General features: G+C 39.5%; 1 protein-coding gene across 15 annotated transcripts in view; it reads right to left on the reverse strand.

Moving 5' to 3' along the window:
* The window catches only part of KMT2C (lysine methyltransferase 2C), a 205,097-nt gene that overhangs the window by 52,932 nt on the left and 136,430 nt on the right, over positions 1 to 15,735 (reverse strand). For 12 of the 15 annotated variants that reach the window (XR_003257810.1, XM_026091593.1, XM_026091603.1 and 9 more), the window contains 6 exons: positions 15,218 to 15,382; positions 14,490 to 14,599; positions 8,629 to 8,694; positions 6,891 to 7,103; positions 3,149 to 3,277; positions 1,111 to 1,230 (listed from right to left, as the gene is read on the reverse strand). Coding sequence is in view for 14 of the 15 variants with exons in the window: in XM_026091593.1 (XP_025947378.1) it covers positions 1,111 to 1,230; positions 3,149 to 3,277; positions 6,891 to 7,103; positions 8,629 to 8,694; positions 14,490 to 14,599; positions 15,218 to 15,382 (803 nt within the window). In the remaining variant the exon portion in view is untranslated. The remainder of the gene's footprint in view (positions 1 to 1,110; positions 1,231 to 3,148; positions 3,278 to 6,890; positions 7,104 to 8,628; positions 8,695 to 14,489; positions 14,600 to 15,217; positions 15,383 to 15,735) is intronic. The other 3 variants (XM_026091594.1, XM_026091599.1, XM_026091604.1) reach the window with 3 other exon arrangements.

Below are 15,735 nucleotides of genomic sequence, written 5' to 3' on the forward strand. Positions count from 1 at the left end.
TGTACAAATAAATAGCAAGAGACAGTTCTGGCTCTAAAGAAGTTAAAATCTAAACAGACAAGAGAGAATAACGGGAAAAATTAAAGGTCGGAGATTTCTGAATTGCTCTCAGGCACCCTGTAGAAGCAGATGCTTCTTTCTGCTAACTACACAGGAAACAGACTCTGCGCTACACATATTCCGCCTCTCACCTTAGATACGTCTCAGTGTTGTCTACATTAAATAGTGCGGATAAACCCAGATGGGTGAAACGAATTAGTCTAATCACACATAGCTAGCAACAGAGCCAGGCCCACAAACAAACCCCGACCTCTTGTTCAGTGCCCAATCCACTCATTATTTACAGTATCAGAGACATGAAATGGCTCTTCTACAAAAAGAGAGAACAAACAGAGTAGCGCTCTTCAGCCCTGGGAAAAAAGATGACTGACGGGGCATATGGCACAAGCCTAGAAAATGCCTGTGTGTTATAAATGAATGCTGAATGATTTTTCATAATCTTTCATAATAGAAACTTTGGGGGAACCCTATGAAACTCTCAAATGTCAAGTTTAAAACAAACTAAAGGAATTATTTCTTCCCCCAGCAATAAATATAACACTGAAGTCACTAACAGAGGATTCACAGAGGTTAAAAAGATTCATAAAAAGATCAGACACATTTGTGGAACACACATATGTCTACAAATTCTCCCACAGAACATGGTCCAGAAGACAACTCTGTATCAGGACTGCATCAGGAGGAAGGTATGTGAGAAAAAGGACTGCTCTAATCTTGCCCGATTTCTTACGCTTTTTTCTGTCTTCTACTGGTCAAAGCTAGGCTCAACAGAGCCCTGACACAATACAGTAGGCCTTATAATCCACACGGTTTCTCTCCCACAATAGCCTGAAATTTATTGTTTCAATTTCATTGTAAATCATGACTCTACTACAATTATACATGCATATGAATGAACATTTTCAGCTGAACTAATAAAGTCATCATGGCAATCAATAAAACCTTTTTCCTTTGTAATACATGTCCAGATAGAATTATATAGTTATGATTTCCATTATTTTTACTGCATTAAGCATGAGCAAACACTTAAAAATACCTTTCTGAACTTACCTTCATCTCTGCCAGGCAACTGCTCAGAAACAGAGCCAGAAGAATCTTTCCTGGAGAGAGATCTTTTAGTTTTCCCCTGCCCTGTACGACTTCTCTGACGTACCATAAATCCACCAATACCTAACAAGGAAGCAAAAATCAAGCATATTGATTAAGACTATGTTTCATGGTAAGAATGGGAGCCAAGATTATTCTGAAATCAAAGAGGACAACTGCATCTGTCGAGGTCTAAGAATGAATTTGATATGCTTCAGTTTTCATTCAGAGACTTACAAAGCATTTCGTAATTTAGTATCTCAGTAGGTGTAGGTGTAATTATCAAAAAGTATCAGAATTTTAGGGCTGTAATACATCCACAAGAAGTTTAAACCACCAAACCTGGCAACTTTCAGATGACTGTTTTTCCCTCCCAGGGCACACTGATGAATTGCTAATATTAAAAGTCAATCTACCAAATGAAACCTACTGAAGAACCTTAAAGGATCATGAAAGCCCTACAGATTGGTGTAGTGAGCGCACCACTTCAACTGATGGCATTAGAGAAGGAAGTATCACAAAACAAAATAGGAAATTAGCCAACATTACATTGCCTGAAACTCCAGAATCCTCCACTACAGATTGACTGCAGTGCTCCTGACCCTTTACGATTGGTGTGTGTATGTACATATATCAGACTCAGGTTTGTTTAATTTTTCAGGGGAATAGCTRGCTGCAGAAAACAGATGGCTGCTCAGCTCATGATCCAAAACCACTCCTGAGCAAATGAAGCCTTCTTCCCTTGAGGATCTGCCAGTAGAAATAAATGGCCTAGGGACATATTACTTGTGGAGGAGCAGAAAATCTCTATTAACTGATGTGGGTTTGTACTACCATACAGGCAAGGCAACACACACACGGCTATYGCCTGCTGAGACAGGGCCCTTCCTCAGCGTCATGGGAAATACAGGCTGGGGAAAAGGTGGTAGAGATCTGTTTAGCTGCTGATAGAGAAGCAAGAGAAATGGGATCGCATTTTAACTCTTACCTCCTTTCCCTGCTTTGCTCTACCCCTTTCCTTCTCCTTAACCATCTCATTTTCTCGCTTCCCCTCCCCTACTATCTTCATAATCGGATGATGTGGCCCACCACAGCAAGAAGGATGGAAACGAGTAGCCAAAACAGTATTTGTGACTGCAAAGACTACAGTCAACCTACCCACAGTACTGGGAGGCTGCATAATGAGAAACAAAACCAACACATAATACAGATACTCTGAGACATACCGAGGGGCTCTTCAAAAAGGCAAGTTGTGTCTAAAGAGAGCTTTTTATCTGGAGTTCATTATTAGCCCTAATGAACTGGAGCTACTTCCTAGAAAGTCACCTAGGTACCTCTAGCTTCTTCTGCTTGGAGAGAGCTCAAGTGTTTCTGCATCCAGAACCTACAGTTAATCCACAGTCAAGATAATTAAGAGCTGACTACACTAATAAATTAAAGCAAATGAATTCATCCAATAACTGAATTCATCAAAATCCACTGCCAGAAGTCACCTGCAATTATTTAAGAAATTACTCATATCAAGTATTTCAGAAAACAGGTAAGATAACTGCAAAGAAGTTCTCTCAAGTTCTGATCCTGCCTACACAATATCTGTGTAATCATTTTTATGCAATATAATGTATTACTGGTGATTTTTTATACACATATACACAAATGCACAATATATATTTACACACACAATTGGCCTCCAGCAATTACATAAATACTGTACATTTTCCTATCAAGAATCTGTAACAAGGTGTAGATTTGAACTGTAAACTTATAATTGATAGAATATTAAGGACAGGTCTGCTGCTGTGCAACAACCTTTGGGAACTGTATTTTGATAAAAGGACTAAACAATATTTTTAATCAAACAGGAAAAAATTCTAAAATCAACAATTAAGAATGAAACACTTCAGAATTACTTCCATACTCTTTCTAATATTCTATTAATTATATAGAAAAAAATTGTGAAAGCAAACAAGTGACCCACAACCATATAAATTATGTATCCTACCAGGTCTGTATGGTTTTCGCTTTCTTTTTTTAATCCCATCAGCTCCTTCTGCTGCTTTGGTATCATCATCCACAGCTTCCCGTTCTGGGCTGGAATCTGATTTTCCATCACAGTCCATAAGATCACCTTCTGGAGAAAAGAGGCAATTATAAACTCAACTGGAACAGGGAAGGAAGACAGTTTTCCAAGTTTCCTACATGTGAGTGATTTATGAGAAACTGATTAAGAATGTCAGGTTTTTCAAAAGCTGGTAAGATACCTGTGCCCTTCAGACCCTTTTGAGAAACCCGCTCTATCTATATACACAGACCAAGTATACGCACACATTTCCTGTGCAATTAGGATGTCTACCCCAAAACTGAGAATAAACGTTATGGTCTCATATACACGAATCTGAGATTTTTTTTCGCATTCCTTTCAGAGTCCTACGCCATTGCATTATCCGAGTGTCTGAACAATTCCCAGCAATACATCAAGGTATATGGCTACAATCTGCCACATAAGGTATACTTTGTTTACCCTCTCCCCCGAACTTTTGTTTAGTAGGGTTTGTTTGCACTAAGAATACAGATTGAAAAAATACAGCCTGCACTTGGAAGGTAATATATAATGACTCATAGTTTGGAGGGTTCTTGAGCTGAACCCTTGTGACTGACTGAAAGCTGACTTATCTATGCTGAGGAGTTTTACTTATGTAGTAGAAAATTCAGCCCAAAGGAATTAGTCAACCTTGAAGATGAGGACTGTAATTTTGAGTTCATATTCTGTGGAAAAGCAGGGTAGAAAACAGACGTGAAGTATGATGGGATTGTAAAAGCCTTTGGTGCTGAAGAGAGACCGAATTATTGTTTTTGATATCCCCAAAATGTCAACACAATAATAACATTACATCTTCATTCTACTCTAAGTTTTTGAAAATTGTTAAATATACTCTAGTCCCCAAAAAGATACTGGAATTCAGGGACTGGAACAGATTCTCTGTCTTGTATTTAGGCATATAATTCTAYACAGTCTAAAAGCACTTCTGTAAGAAAGAGCCAGAAAGGCTGTTTATGAAACATGCCTCGTACTCCGCTTATACTTCTAGGACAGACACAACCRGCCTCTTTCAAACCACTTGTACTGGGGCAGAACTACAACCCTTCTTGCTTTCCAAGGCCGGGCTGCTGACCAGACTTTCTCATTGATCGAGACTTTCCGGAGCTCTAGCAATGCTTCTGCTGGACCAGCAAAGGCAGCTTCTCCTGAACGCCTGGGCTGAGCAGAGCCCGGGCGACCCTYCTTTGTAACAAGTCCCCTCCCGGCAGAAAAGAAACCTGCTCGAGTGCTGAAGTGTTCCTACGTGGCACAGCAGTAAGCACAAGGCTAAACTTCACAACAGTTGCTCCCATTTCTTCATAAATACTCTACAAATAGTAGCAGAAGACCCACATTAAGTCCACTGAAGCTGAAGCTCCTAAAGCAAGCTGAATTTTCAAGTGAATTTTTATCTGGAACACCTGATGAAATATGGGTGAGATGGTAACAGGATTACCGTGAAGCTAGATTTCTCAAATCCATCATCCTTCTTTTTTCTGGAATTTCTGGAGTAGAACTAAGGACTTCTCGCGTTTGCCTGAAATTACTATGTTGTCCCAATCAAAGCAGCGGTATAGCTTTATTGAGCCTGATGCCCATACAAAAATTTCAGATATTCAGAGAGCAGGCTCTCTGCAGAGCACACGTGGTGCGTCTGGAGCCCCCAGGAAACACAGTCAACCTACCATGCATGGGCCATGCAGTTACAGTCAAATAAATGAACGTGCCCTGACTCCCAATGCATGAAAAGATAATCTGTGCAACATGTGCATATCCCAGAGGGGGAAAAAAAAAAAAAAAAGCAATAGATGATGATCGGAACTGAAATTAAAGAAATACTGTACAAGCCTTGGCTCTCCCATTCATACTTTGTTATTGCATTTATGTATCTCGTTATCTAGGTGAAAAGGCATACCTATAAAAGCCACTGGGTAAAAGATGAAATTAGATCAAGTTAAATAGGAAATAGGTACACGTTTGTAAAAATAAAGATTAACCACAAAAAAAGAACAACAAGGGAAGTGGTTAATTCTCTATCTTGATGTCTTAAAATCAAAATCAAAGGCTTTTTTGCTTTCAACAACCCAACYGATGGACTAAATAAAGGCATAACAGGGTGAAATGCAAGAGTCTGCGTAACGGTAATCTACCAAATCCTACGACTCCTGAAGGGAACAAAAGAAAACCAACTACTTCACTGTTTTAAAGGTTTTAAACAAATAAAGGGAATCTATTAAAAAAAAATACWCTTCTAGTCAACAGCAGAAGGCAAGTAAGAATGTGCTAATCAAACAACAGGAACGATACTTGTATCAACAAGCTAACATGGAAACTGCGCTGATGGTTAAACTACCCAGTTATCTCAAGTACACTCTCTGTATCTAAAAAAAGCTTCTTATGACATTTAATCTGATTAACAACAAGGCAATGTTGCATAAACAGAGAGCACTTTAGATTGTGGGGAGGCGCAGTTCCTGTGCTCCACTTGTAACAGACACCTGCATGACTAATGTAATGACTTTCACACCTGCTGGTTGAGTAAGCCTTTCCTCGGGCCAWGGATTAGCACCTCTGCTACCAAAATACTTCTCAGGATAAGAGAGGACAGCAGAATGGTATTGCACCACGCTGGCTACGGTGTCTAGCATAGAAGAGCGYTGATTTAAGGTACAAAGAGGCTGGCTGCTCCTACTCGGTCTTCTCGCACTCTCACCTCTAAGCCTCAGCCCCTCTGGCTGTGGCCACTCTGCCTGCCTTAGCTGTGGGGGAAGCAGGCGAGGAACGTGCTGCTGGCCCCAAGGACACGTGGACATTTGCTCCAGGTCCAGACGTGGGGCGGAAGGAGCTCGCCCAAGTGCTGCTACAACAGACTGCAGTCTCACCGCTGCACCCAGGTGGGGTGATTGGGTAGGGGACAGGTATTAGCCCAGACCCCTTCATCCCTCTTGTCAGCCCCAGAAGCAACGCAAACACTGTTACTCCCCTCCGCAATGAGCTGACACCCTACCCTGGAAACTGAGCCCCTTTGTGAGGGCTCTGGGTATCACGTCATCCATTTCAACTAGAGCAACAGCCCAGAAGTCACTTCCAAACTTAAACTCTGTCTTGAATTCTGCTTTGGAGATGAGGTCAAACAAAACATTTTTTTTGGCTAGTGAAATAAAATGAAGTATTTTTCCCCCTCAGACTCTCAGGTCAGCCAACCTCTTTCAGCAAAAAACCCAACRCTCCCCCAGAGGGCTTATTACTTCACTTTCCCCTTAGTTTTAAATATTGGGTCTACAGCGATCTACAGGTTGCTTTATTGAGCCCAATGGTACCACTTTCAAACAGTGTTTGCATTAAACTTGAGAGTCTGAAAACACACTTGTACTCAGTGAGCGCACAATATTTGTCACGGGTAACCCAAGAATTAGGCCAAAAGGCCACGCGTACTTCCAGTGTTGCCAGCCTCAGAGAGGCAAGTTTCATATGGGATGGATGACACAACCAGAAAAGCCCTGAAACGGGCAATGACAAGTCGTGATTATTGTAATTCTCACCAAACATTTAGTACAGAGCATGTGAGTATCAATATAATACAAACTCTCAGGAATGTGTGCAATACATGTACCTACTGCAACACTCCAAGATATAAGAAAACATGCCAAAAGTAGAGCACTACCTCTACTGTCATCCATCTCTCCATCTCTTGAGTGTTCTGACTGGGCATCTGGGGGTGTCTGAAGCACAGCCACACTGTTCTGGTTTATAATCTTCAATTTAAGCTTTGGTTTCGTCCGTTTTCTTCTAGGTACTGTAACAGTTAGGCTCTGTAACTGAGACATGCCGGATTCTGTCAAGCAGACTCCATCCTGTGTGTATGTCTTCGGTGGGTCTATAAAAGTTAAATSAATCGTAACAGCAATATAAAACTCTTTGATTTACAAGTCTTAGATTTTTATGAATTGTACTTTAAAGAGTTGTTAATCGCATGTRTGGAAACTGATTCATGAGTGAAGAACTCAGTATAAATAACACAGAAATATCCAACACTGTCTTACATGTTACAGTTAAAGCTTTATAATTTAGACTCTGAAGTCAAATCCAGGAACAAGGGAGTATATTGCTACAAAACACCTTACATCAAGAACTCATTAAAAGAATAATTTGATTATGGTAACTGATGTCCTGCAGGGYATCCCTGTATACCTGACATTCATATAAACTCTGCAAGTCTTAGTTTAGGTCCCTGTTGCTTATCAGTCCAGGTCCTTATACAGCTTATACAGTCCTTAGCACTGTAGCTTCACATTATTAACCAACTTTAGCCTCCCACAACTCTTGGTGGGACAGGTAAGTTATYCTCTCTACAGACAAAAAAACAGGATAGGTCAAGTGAGCTGCTCAAGACTGAATAGGAAATCTTGCTCAGAACCCAAGTGTCCCAAGACCTGCAAGACCGCTTCTCCCTCAAGCTGTTACGTGACGACTGAGTCTACCAATAAACTCGTCTTTAACATTCCTTGATTTGCCATGGAGAAAGGCGCTGTTGTCCAGTCATCTGTTCTGGTGCTCAGCAAGCACGAGTTTGGTGACTTTCAAGGAGTTACCAAATAACGAAGAGGCTGCAATGATGCTTCTCTTTTGGGGGCTAATTAAATAATGACTCAATAACATACTTTTGAAAACACACAAACATCATACCATTTGTTCCCTTTAACCAAAAATATTTTCTTATGTAACATCTCGCACTCCAAAACACAGCTGGTTCTTGGAACTGGAATTATGGAACATAATTGTTCACAACATCAATTTTCTTATGTGCCATTAAAAAAGAACATATATATATTTTTAAAGATTGTATACTCTTTTTCAGATTGAATATTTGAGGGGACAACCTTCTTTCAGAATACACTTGTACAGTATCAAATGGAACAAAATCCTGACATGGTGGAAGCTATCCTGACATGATGGAAGCTATCCTGACACGGTGGAAGCTTTTAGGTACTATCATTATAACAAATGACTTCTGAGAAGGTTTGTCAAGATTATAAATTCCCTAGCACAAACTAGGCTAAAATACAGAAAAGTTGTGTCATCCTCCTACAGCTCGAGCCTGTAAACACTTGTATACATGCTTGACTCAGCCCCACAATGTTTTCTCTGCCAGTACTAATGCAAGCAAGGAAGTCTTTGCAGGATCATAGCATAATTTAAGGTAATTATTATAGTGCAGGTATGGCAAGCAACAGAAAAGAAAGAAGAGAAAACARGAAAAAAAATGAAAAGCATGCTGTGATAACTGAAAGACAGTTACTGCTGTGTGTTACAAAATCATAGAAAAAGTAATTTTTCTCTCATGTAAAAATATACCCTTAAAATACGCTAAATTATCAAAGATTAAGCATTTACATTTTTACCTAGTTCTTTTGATTTTGAAATAATCTGAGCTCCAACTGATGAATCACAACAGTCCAAAGAAGGCACTGAAAAATATAAGGAAAATCATTTCAACTTTTAAAAATGGTGACTTGATTTAAACTGAAACTATCAATCGATTTTCTTTCAAACAGTTCTGTTAAACTCCCTAATTTATACTGCTGGCAACATTCACTAGCACCTTTAAAATAAAGTGCTTTTCAGTGTCACAGAAGATGCAGCTGCGAAACAAGCCTGGTATTGACTGAAGTCTTCCAATTTCCAAGAGCCAAGAATGGTATTGGAACCGCACTGAATTCGATGGTAGATGATCTCCTCCTGCTGGACCGAGGGCAAATGAATACGCTGGATCTACTGGACTGTAAAGCAACCTCCACCTTAGTCATGACATCAAGTTGTTGCCAACCTAAGCGTGAATAATGGGAAGGCTTTGTGAATCGGACCTCAACGGCTATCTTTTTTCCTCAAGGAGCAGCCTGYACACTCCAATAGCTTCACAGGCAAGATTCCAGCGGGGTCTGTGCTTTCAGATGTCATATATAAGAGAAACAAAATGAGACTGGTGGAGTATCTGGGAACAGATGATAATGACTTGTTGAAGTCGGATACAGTAATTCTTATCCAAGATAAGAATACTGATAAGTGGAACAGCAGAAACTCTGTTTGAAAATTACGGCTTGCAGCTTCAAGGAAGCACTGGAACAGTGTGACTGAATAAACAGCAATCAAAATGTCCTACCCTGCTGGCTCCTACTGTTGTAGGTGGAAATGCTTTTCCCACCTGCCTTAATTACAATAACTGTAATCACGCTTCGCTAACCTGTGATCTGCAGACTAGACTTTTAATATAAGTAGTAGCTTTACAGAGATCATGTAGACAGAGTAAGAATGGGGAGAGCTGGAAGCTTCTATCTCAGAAACAACGAGACAGAACTAAAACCCAAAAAACCTGTTATTTCGGCATGGTTAGGTTTACCATTCATGCAGGTTTATTAACACGTATTTTCCTTTTTTTGCCTAGAAATCTTATCAAAGCTGAATTTAAGACTCAGATAAGTATCCAGAATATCTAATTTGTATGGACTACACAAGCCCAGAGCACTGCGGCAAAGTACATGTGGTAGGTTCAGTGTTTCTCAGAGACGCCAGATCAACTCCATGTGTGCTAGTGATAATGATCTCGCACACAAACGTGGGAGTCAGGGGTAAGACTAGGAAAAGCACAAAGGGTTCCAAATAACGCTTAAATTCTTAGCTAAATACATAACAAGCATGTAGGAGATGAAAGACTTGAAACCTAGAGAATGCTTTCTAAGCATGTAAAAGATGAAGGGAAGTGAAAGTTTCACTTACAAATTGTAGTCCCTTAAAAGTTTCTGAATATTGCACCTGCAAAATGTTTTATGTAAGGTCTAACTAAAGGATATGATATAACCTACAGAAAATGATTATTCTGTGCARTCCGTAAATGAAAGCAGTCTATCAGCATTACTGAAAAAATGACACACGAAGGGGGAAAGACAAGACAAGGAAGAGAAGAAATTTGAAAATGAAATTTTGAAAGAGACGTTGAGCTGCAGGGAAACAAAAACATGGGACAGAAGTTGCTGGATGGAAGATATTTAAAATCACTGAATTAAAACAACAAGAACAACAACAAAAACAGATTGCAAGGGATACTCAAAGGGGAATAAGACTTCATCTGTTTATTTAATTGGCTATAATTTACCAGATGTTTTAAATCAGAGACAGCAATTATCGAACTGGAACCGAAGGTAAATGAAAAGTTCAGGAAGATAGYTGTCAATGAGAACTTGATATCCTTATTAAAAGTCACACAACAGGGAGCATTCTTCTAGGCCAGGTCRGATTATGAACAACTTTAGCTCCAGAGACTGAAGAGAGTTGAAATACTCAAATAAACGAGCTGATAGTGACAAAGGTGAAGCCTTCAGAGACCAACTCACAAAAGTTGCACAAACAAACAATATTTGAAGATGGTATTAAACAGAGTTCCAGAAAAGAAGAYAATTAGAGTTCAGTTTAAGGATTAAATCAGTAAAATGGGTAACAGAGAAATATGAGATCTAAATTAGAGAGAGACTGGATACAAAAAAAAAACACCAAAAACAAACAAACAAAAAAACCCACCAAACCCACAGAACAACAAGGGGTCACTGCTTTCTGAGGCTCTTAAGCTAAGTTTAACCAAAATTATACATTTATTTTTAAAAGGGTTTAAATATGATGAATGACACAAAGTTTTGTATTGTCAGTTTAAAAAAGAATTGCATAGAATACAATCGGATGAGAAAAAAATCACAATTTGAAGAAGAGAGGACGCTGCAATCTTTGGGGCTGGAACAGAAAAGAACAGTTCTAGGCAGAAATGAATTTGGCATAAGAGACGGAGCAAAATGGTTGATGCAGAAACAAGCCAATGCCAGAACAGCATCGGATGCCTGCGTAACTACGTGCATGATGCAGGAGTTTGTTTGTAAACAGACAGCAACCTGCAAGCAGGTAACGGCAGATTCTAAAATAAACACTCCAAAAAATTACAAATTCCGAAGTTACAATTTTCATATCTATTATTACATTGCTCTTGTATCCTGTATTTGTGAAGCACAGAATAAATTTTAGAATGAAGAAAATCTTAATTCAGTTTCATGAAGATTGTACAACAGAGGTGCCAGACCTAGTATGTGTACCACCAGCAGGACCGAACATCTCTGAAGTGGTGAGTGATACGAACTCCTCACTGCCTCTGTGGACAAGCTTATCTGAGCCACAGGAAGAACACACGTACGCAGGTGGCTACCAGAAACTACTAGMACATCAGTCGTAACTGGCTGTTACGTGTTGCTGCAGCTCCCCTCTCTTCAGCTCCATCGCCTGCTAAAGCAAGCCAGGCAGAGCTGCTACCTGGGCCTCCTGCGGGAAAGAGGACCAGCACCAAGGCAGAARGAAGCTGGAGTATGTGGACGGAGAGAGGATGGGAATAAGTGAGGAAGGCACGGAGTTTATAGATGGGCCATTGAGTTGAGTTGCCATGTACACGGGTAAATGATAGAGAGGCAGAAGTGACTAGTGCGGGAGCTCGGGGCTGGAGATGAGATGCGCACACCCCTCCTGTCCACGCGCAGCTATCACAGCACCCAGGGAAAAGCGGCTGCTGCCTAGAGCACTTGCTGGGACCCAGTCACAGTAACACGCCAACGAAATCAGAGAACCTCTTCTACAACGTACAGCAATTTGCTGAGACGCATATGCTGTATCTTGAGACCTTACTAAAAACAAGCTGACGAACACCAATTCGAGATGATTATTTCAGAAGAATCTAAACGTTACAGGTTTGTGGTGTACTATTTCGGAGCAAGTTTTACCACATTCTGGCTGTGGATATTTATGTATGGTCAAGAAGAGAAAGCTATTCATCTTTTATTTCTGTTTCCTGAAGAAAGATGACTTCATAAGATTAGCGGATATGCAGCTGGTGTTCTTAAGATGAGATAGGGAAGAGCTCTTACAAATTTAGATGTTTCGGTTTTCTTGAGCAGAGAAAAAATGGAAGCTCTTTCTCAATACCGACATTCTAGAAGGGGTTTACTCACTCCTAACAATAAACCTATTTCTTCACATGCAATGTACTGGTAAACTTTAGGTTGAGGAGCTCTTGCTTCTTCTACAAAGTAGTTTAAAAACCCATAATAAGACTTGTGAACACATTAATATCCTCTGTCATACATCAAATGGAAAGAAAAAGAAGCATCCCAATAAGAAGCCCACAATATGGTATATTCTAAGAAACAGTACACTGTTAACTAATGTTTGTTTCATTAAGTTTATCAAACGCTAACCATTCTCACCTTGAAACAAAAAATTACAAAGAATTTTCAAGTGAGTTGTAAAAGAATTAGCAAAAGATTAAAATATATTTTCTATAAAAGTACATGCAAGTATTTTTATGAACATGCACCAAGTGACATATTCAGACATGCAATTGTTGTAGTGTACATACATGTTAAAAGAGATTATTATATATACCGAGTCAAAGAATAATAAGCAGAGAAACTTGTCTCATTAAAAAAGGGTGAAAAGAAACTGCAAAGAAAGCTTGGGAACTCTCTAACAGGTTGCGCAGAACTGCTTCCTATTCCTTAGGAGACAAACCTAAGCAACAAAACTTCATGAACCTGTGCAAGAAGGACCAACTCTGGGGCCACCTGATGCCTTCAAGTGAAACATCTCTGATGCTGTCTACTGAAGTTGTACCGTCTCACACATTAGGGGCTTTAATTACCTTTGAAAGGTAGCTCTGCCAGCTCATAAGAGAAAGAGGCAGGAAGAGGCATTATTTGCTACTTGGACCTTTTTGTTTCAAGGACCCAGAAACTTATCAAAAGAAACAAAAATCTGTTATCTCTGCAAGTTTGTTGTTTTTCCCAGTTACAAAACATTTTCTTGCTGAATTTGTTCAATTTGTGAAAGCAGATCTCAAAAATGAAATGACTTGGAGAAATATGTAAGCATAAGTGATTCTAACTTCTAATACTGATACCAGTGGAAATTAAGAAATGTCCCACGACTGCATATAGTCAATCAATTTATAAACTTCCAAAGCCACCTCAGTAAGTTACATTTAAGGTCAAGCTGTTATGAGGACATGTCAGCCTAAAGGGACAACAGATGCTCTAGAACTTTCCTTGGCAGACGTCTCACACACATGCCTCCTGACATCTTCAACTCTTGATAAGGAAAACCAGTCTCCTACAGACATCCTCCTGGTGGATGTAAACATTTACTGAAACACTCTCTTAGTTCTTGTGCTTTCCTCCTAGCACACTTTCAAAAAACTAGTGATATCCCAAACAGCCAAGGGTTAACGCGAACACTTAAACATGCTATTATTCTAAAAACGTGCAGAGATGTCGAGGCTCTGTTAAAGTAGCAGACTGAAGCAGAAACTCCAGTGAGCTTATGTGCAGAGAAAACAGACCCAGGGTACTACCTCTGTAGCTGGGCCATAAACCATCTAACAGGCCAATCTAATTGCTGACAGGCCACTCACAACTAAATTAACCAACACCAGCCCACCGAACCGGACACTGCAGCTGTGCTCAAAGAGAAAACCTGCAGTAACCTCAGCTCCTACAGTACTCATGCTGTGGAACTGCTTAATACAGAATAAAGTATATTCAATGGAAACATGTGCAGAGAAGGGCAAAGTTCATCCGAAAGTACTATGCATTTTAACTAACAAAAAACTGGTGACTCCCAAACAGAAAAAAAATGGAGAATTCTTTCAATGACTGCAGCTAGGGAAGAACTGGTCTTCAGCTCTGGGGGAGCTGAGTGGTATTAATAACATGTGAGTGAGGAGGGGAAAAAAGCTCATATGGACTGTTGTGATGGCTACTGCTGCTTCAGAGGGCTTCAAAGTCCTGAGATACGGAAAGGTTTTCTGCTTGGAATTGATTTTAGGATTCTTCTGTACATCAGGTCTTTAGAGAACTAGGCTTTCTTCCTTGCACCTAACAAAGTGAGAAGCATTTCACCCTTTCAGCGCCAAATGCTTTTTGTCATTTATCCCATCTATCTTCAATAAATTTGGCCAGAATCCCCCCTGCTAGGTTTTCTTTTGCTATACAGATGGCCTTATGGCCAACCACTAGTGGATAAGAACGAGCTGAGGACACTTCCAGAAGGCCCTTGAAATAAACATGAAAAATCTTGGTTCTACAATGAGCCAAATCTCCACCAGAGAAAAGAATCATAAAACATTCCCAAACCTATTTATTGCAGTGTGCAATCCTGCCATTGGTTTCAATTGTCTTCTTACCGTTTGTTGGTGGTATGTATGGCCTACAAATGGTACAGTCAAAACCCATATCAGCTATGTTTTCCACTTCCTCCTCTGTGTTTAAGTTCTGACAGATTGCATGCATCCATCTAGAAATTAAGTGGGGGAAAAAATACAATTTAAAGGAAATATGTGGTGTTTTAGGAGACCCAAATATCACTATATGGTCCAAGTAAATGTGAAACACTCGCTTAATTTAAATTGTTTTAGGGAGAAATGATGAATCAGGTTCTCCATATACAGCACTCCTCTACGGTGGTGTGTGTTAAATACTGTATATACAGTATCAGATTACCTATTTCCCTCAACAGGAAGAAAAACTATATAAAACAATGTCCTGGAAGCATATATGTCTTAGTATCATAATTTTCTCCTTTATATACAATCATCTTAAGTACTCACTTGATACAATGTAATGCAGATTTAGCCTCACAACAACAGTCTTGTGAGGTAAATTAGTTTATTTCATTTTTACAGAGACAAAAACTGAGGCACAGAGTGATTAATTAATTTGCCCAGAGTCACATAGTTAAGTCTGTGGTACAACTTAGAATGAACTAATAAGAGACTTCGGAGACTCAGTCCAGTGCTCTTTACCACAAGACCATTCCTTTTATTTTTATGCTTTTACATCATTAGGGGAAAAAAGTTAAAATGAGCCTTAAACAGGAAAAAAAAAGACCCTGTAAAATATTAGAAATCCTTACCGATCACACTGTCTACACTGAATTATGAGCTCTTCATCCCTGTAAGTGCGATAGCAGATTGGGCAGGTAGACAAACTGGCACAGGGCGCACACTGTGTGTAATTATTTTGCCATTCACATCTTAAACCTGGAGAAGTAGCTCCACAGTGTCTGCACCAAACACACCTGCAGAACAGACAAAATGATCTATTACTTTCAGTTCGCAGTAAGATTATTTTGTGCCTTTAAAATGCTCCTACTTAGAACTCTATGAATAATTAAGTTTTAGATCAGTAGCCACTTTTAGAAGAAAAAATAACTTGTTTCAGGTCAAGCACAGTATTTTATTTGAATGGAAATGCATCCTTTAGATTTTGGACATGACCAACATTTTTGATATTTTTTTAAATAAAGTTCCTAAATAAGAAGTCTTTTCAATCTGGAAAACCAGGCAGATGCATGTTTGTAACAGTTCAACAGGGCAAAGGAATTCCTGATTTCAGCTGCCATTCACTTCACAGTGAGATGTGGAGACTTAA

Source organism: Apteryx rowi, unplaced genomic scaffold, assembly GCF_003343035.1.
Source record: "Apteryx rowi isolate R43461 unplaced genomic scaffold, aptRow1 scaffold_91, whole genome shotgun sequence".
Taxonomy (NCBI): Eukaryota; Metazoa; Chordata; class Aves; order Apterygiformes; family Apterygidae; genus Apteryx; species Apteryx rowi.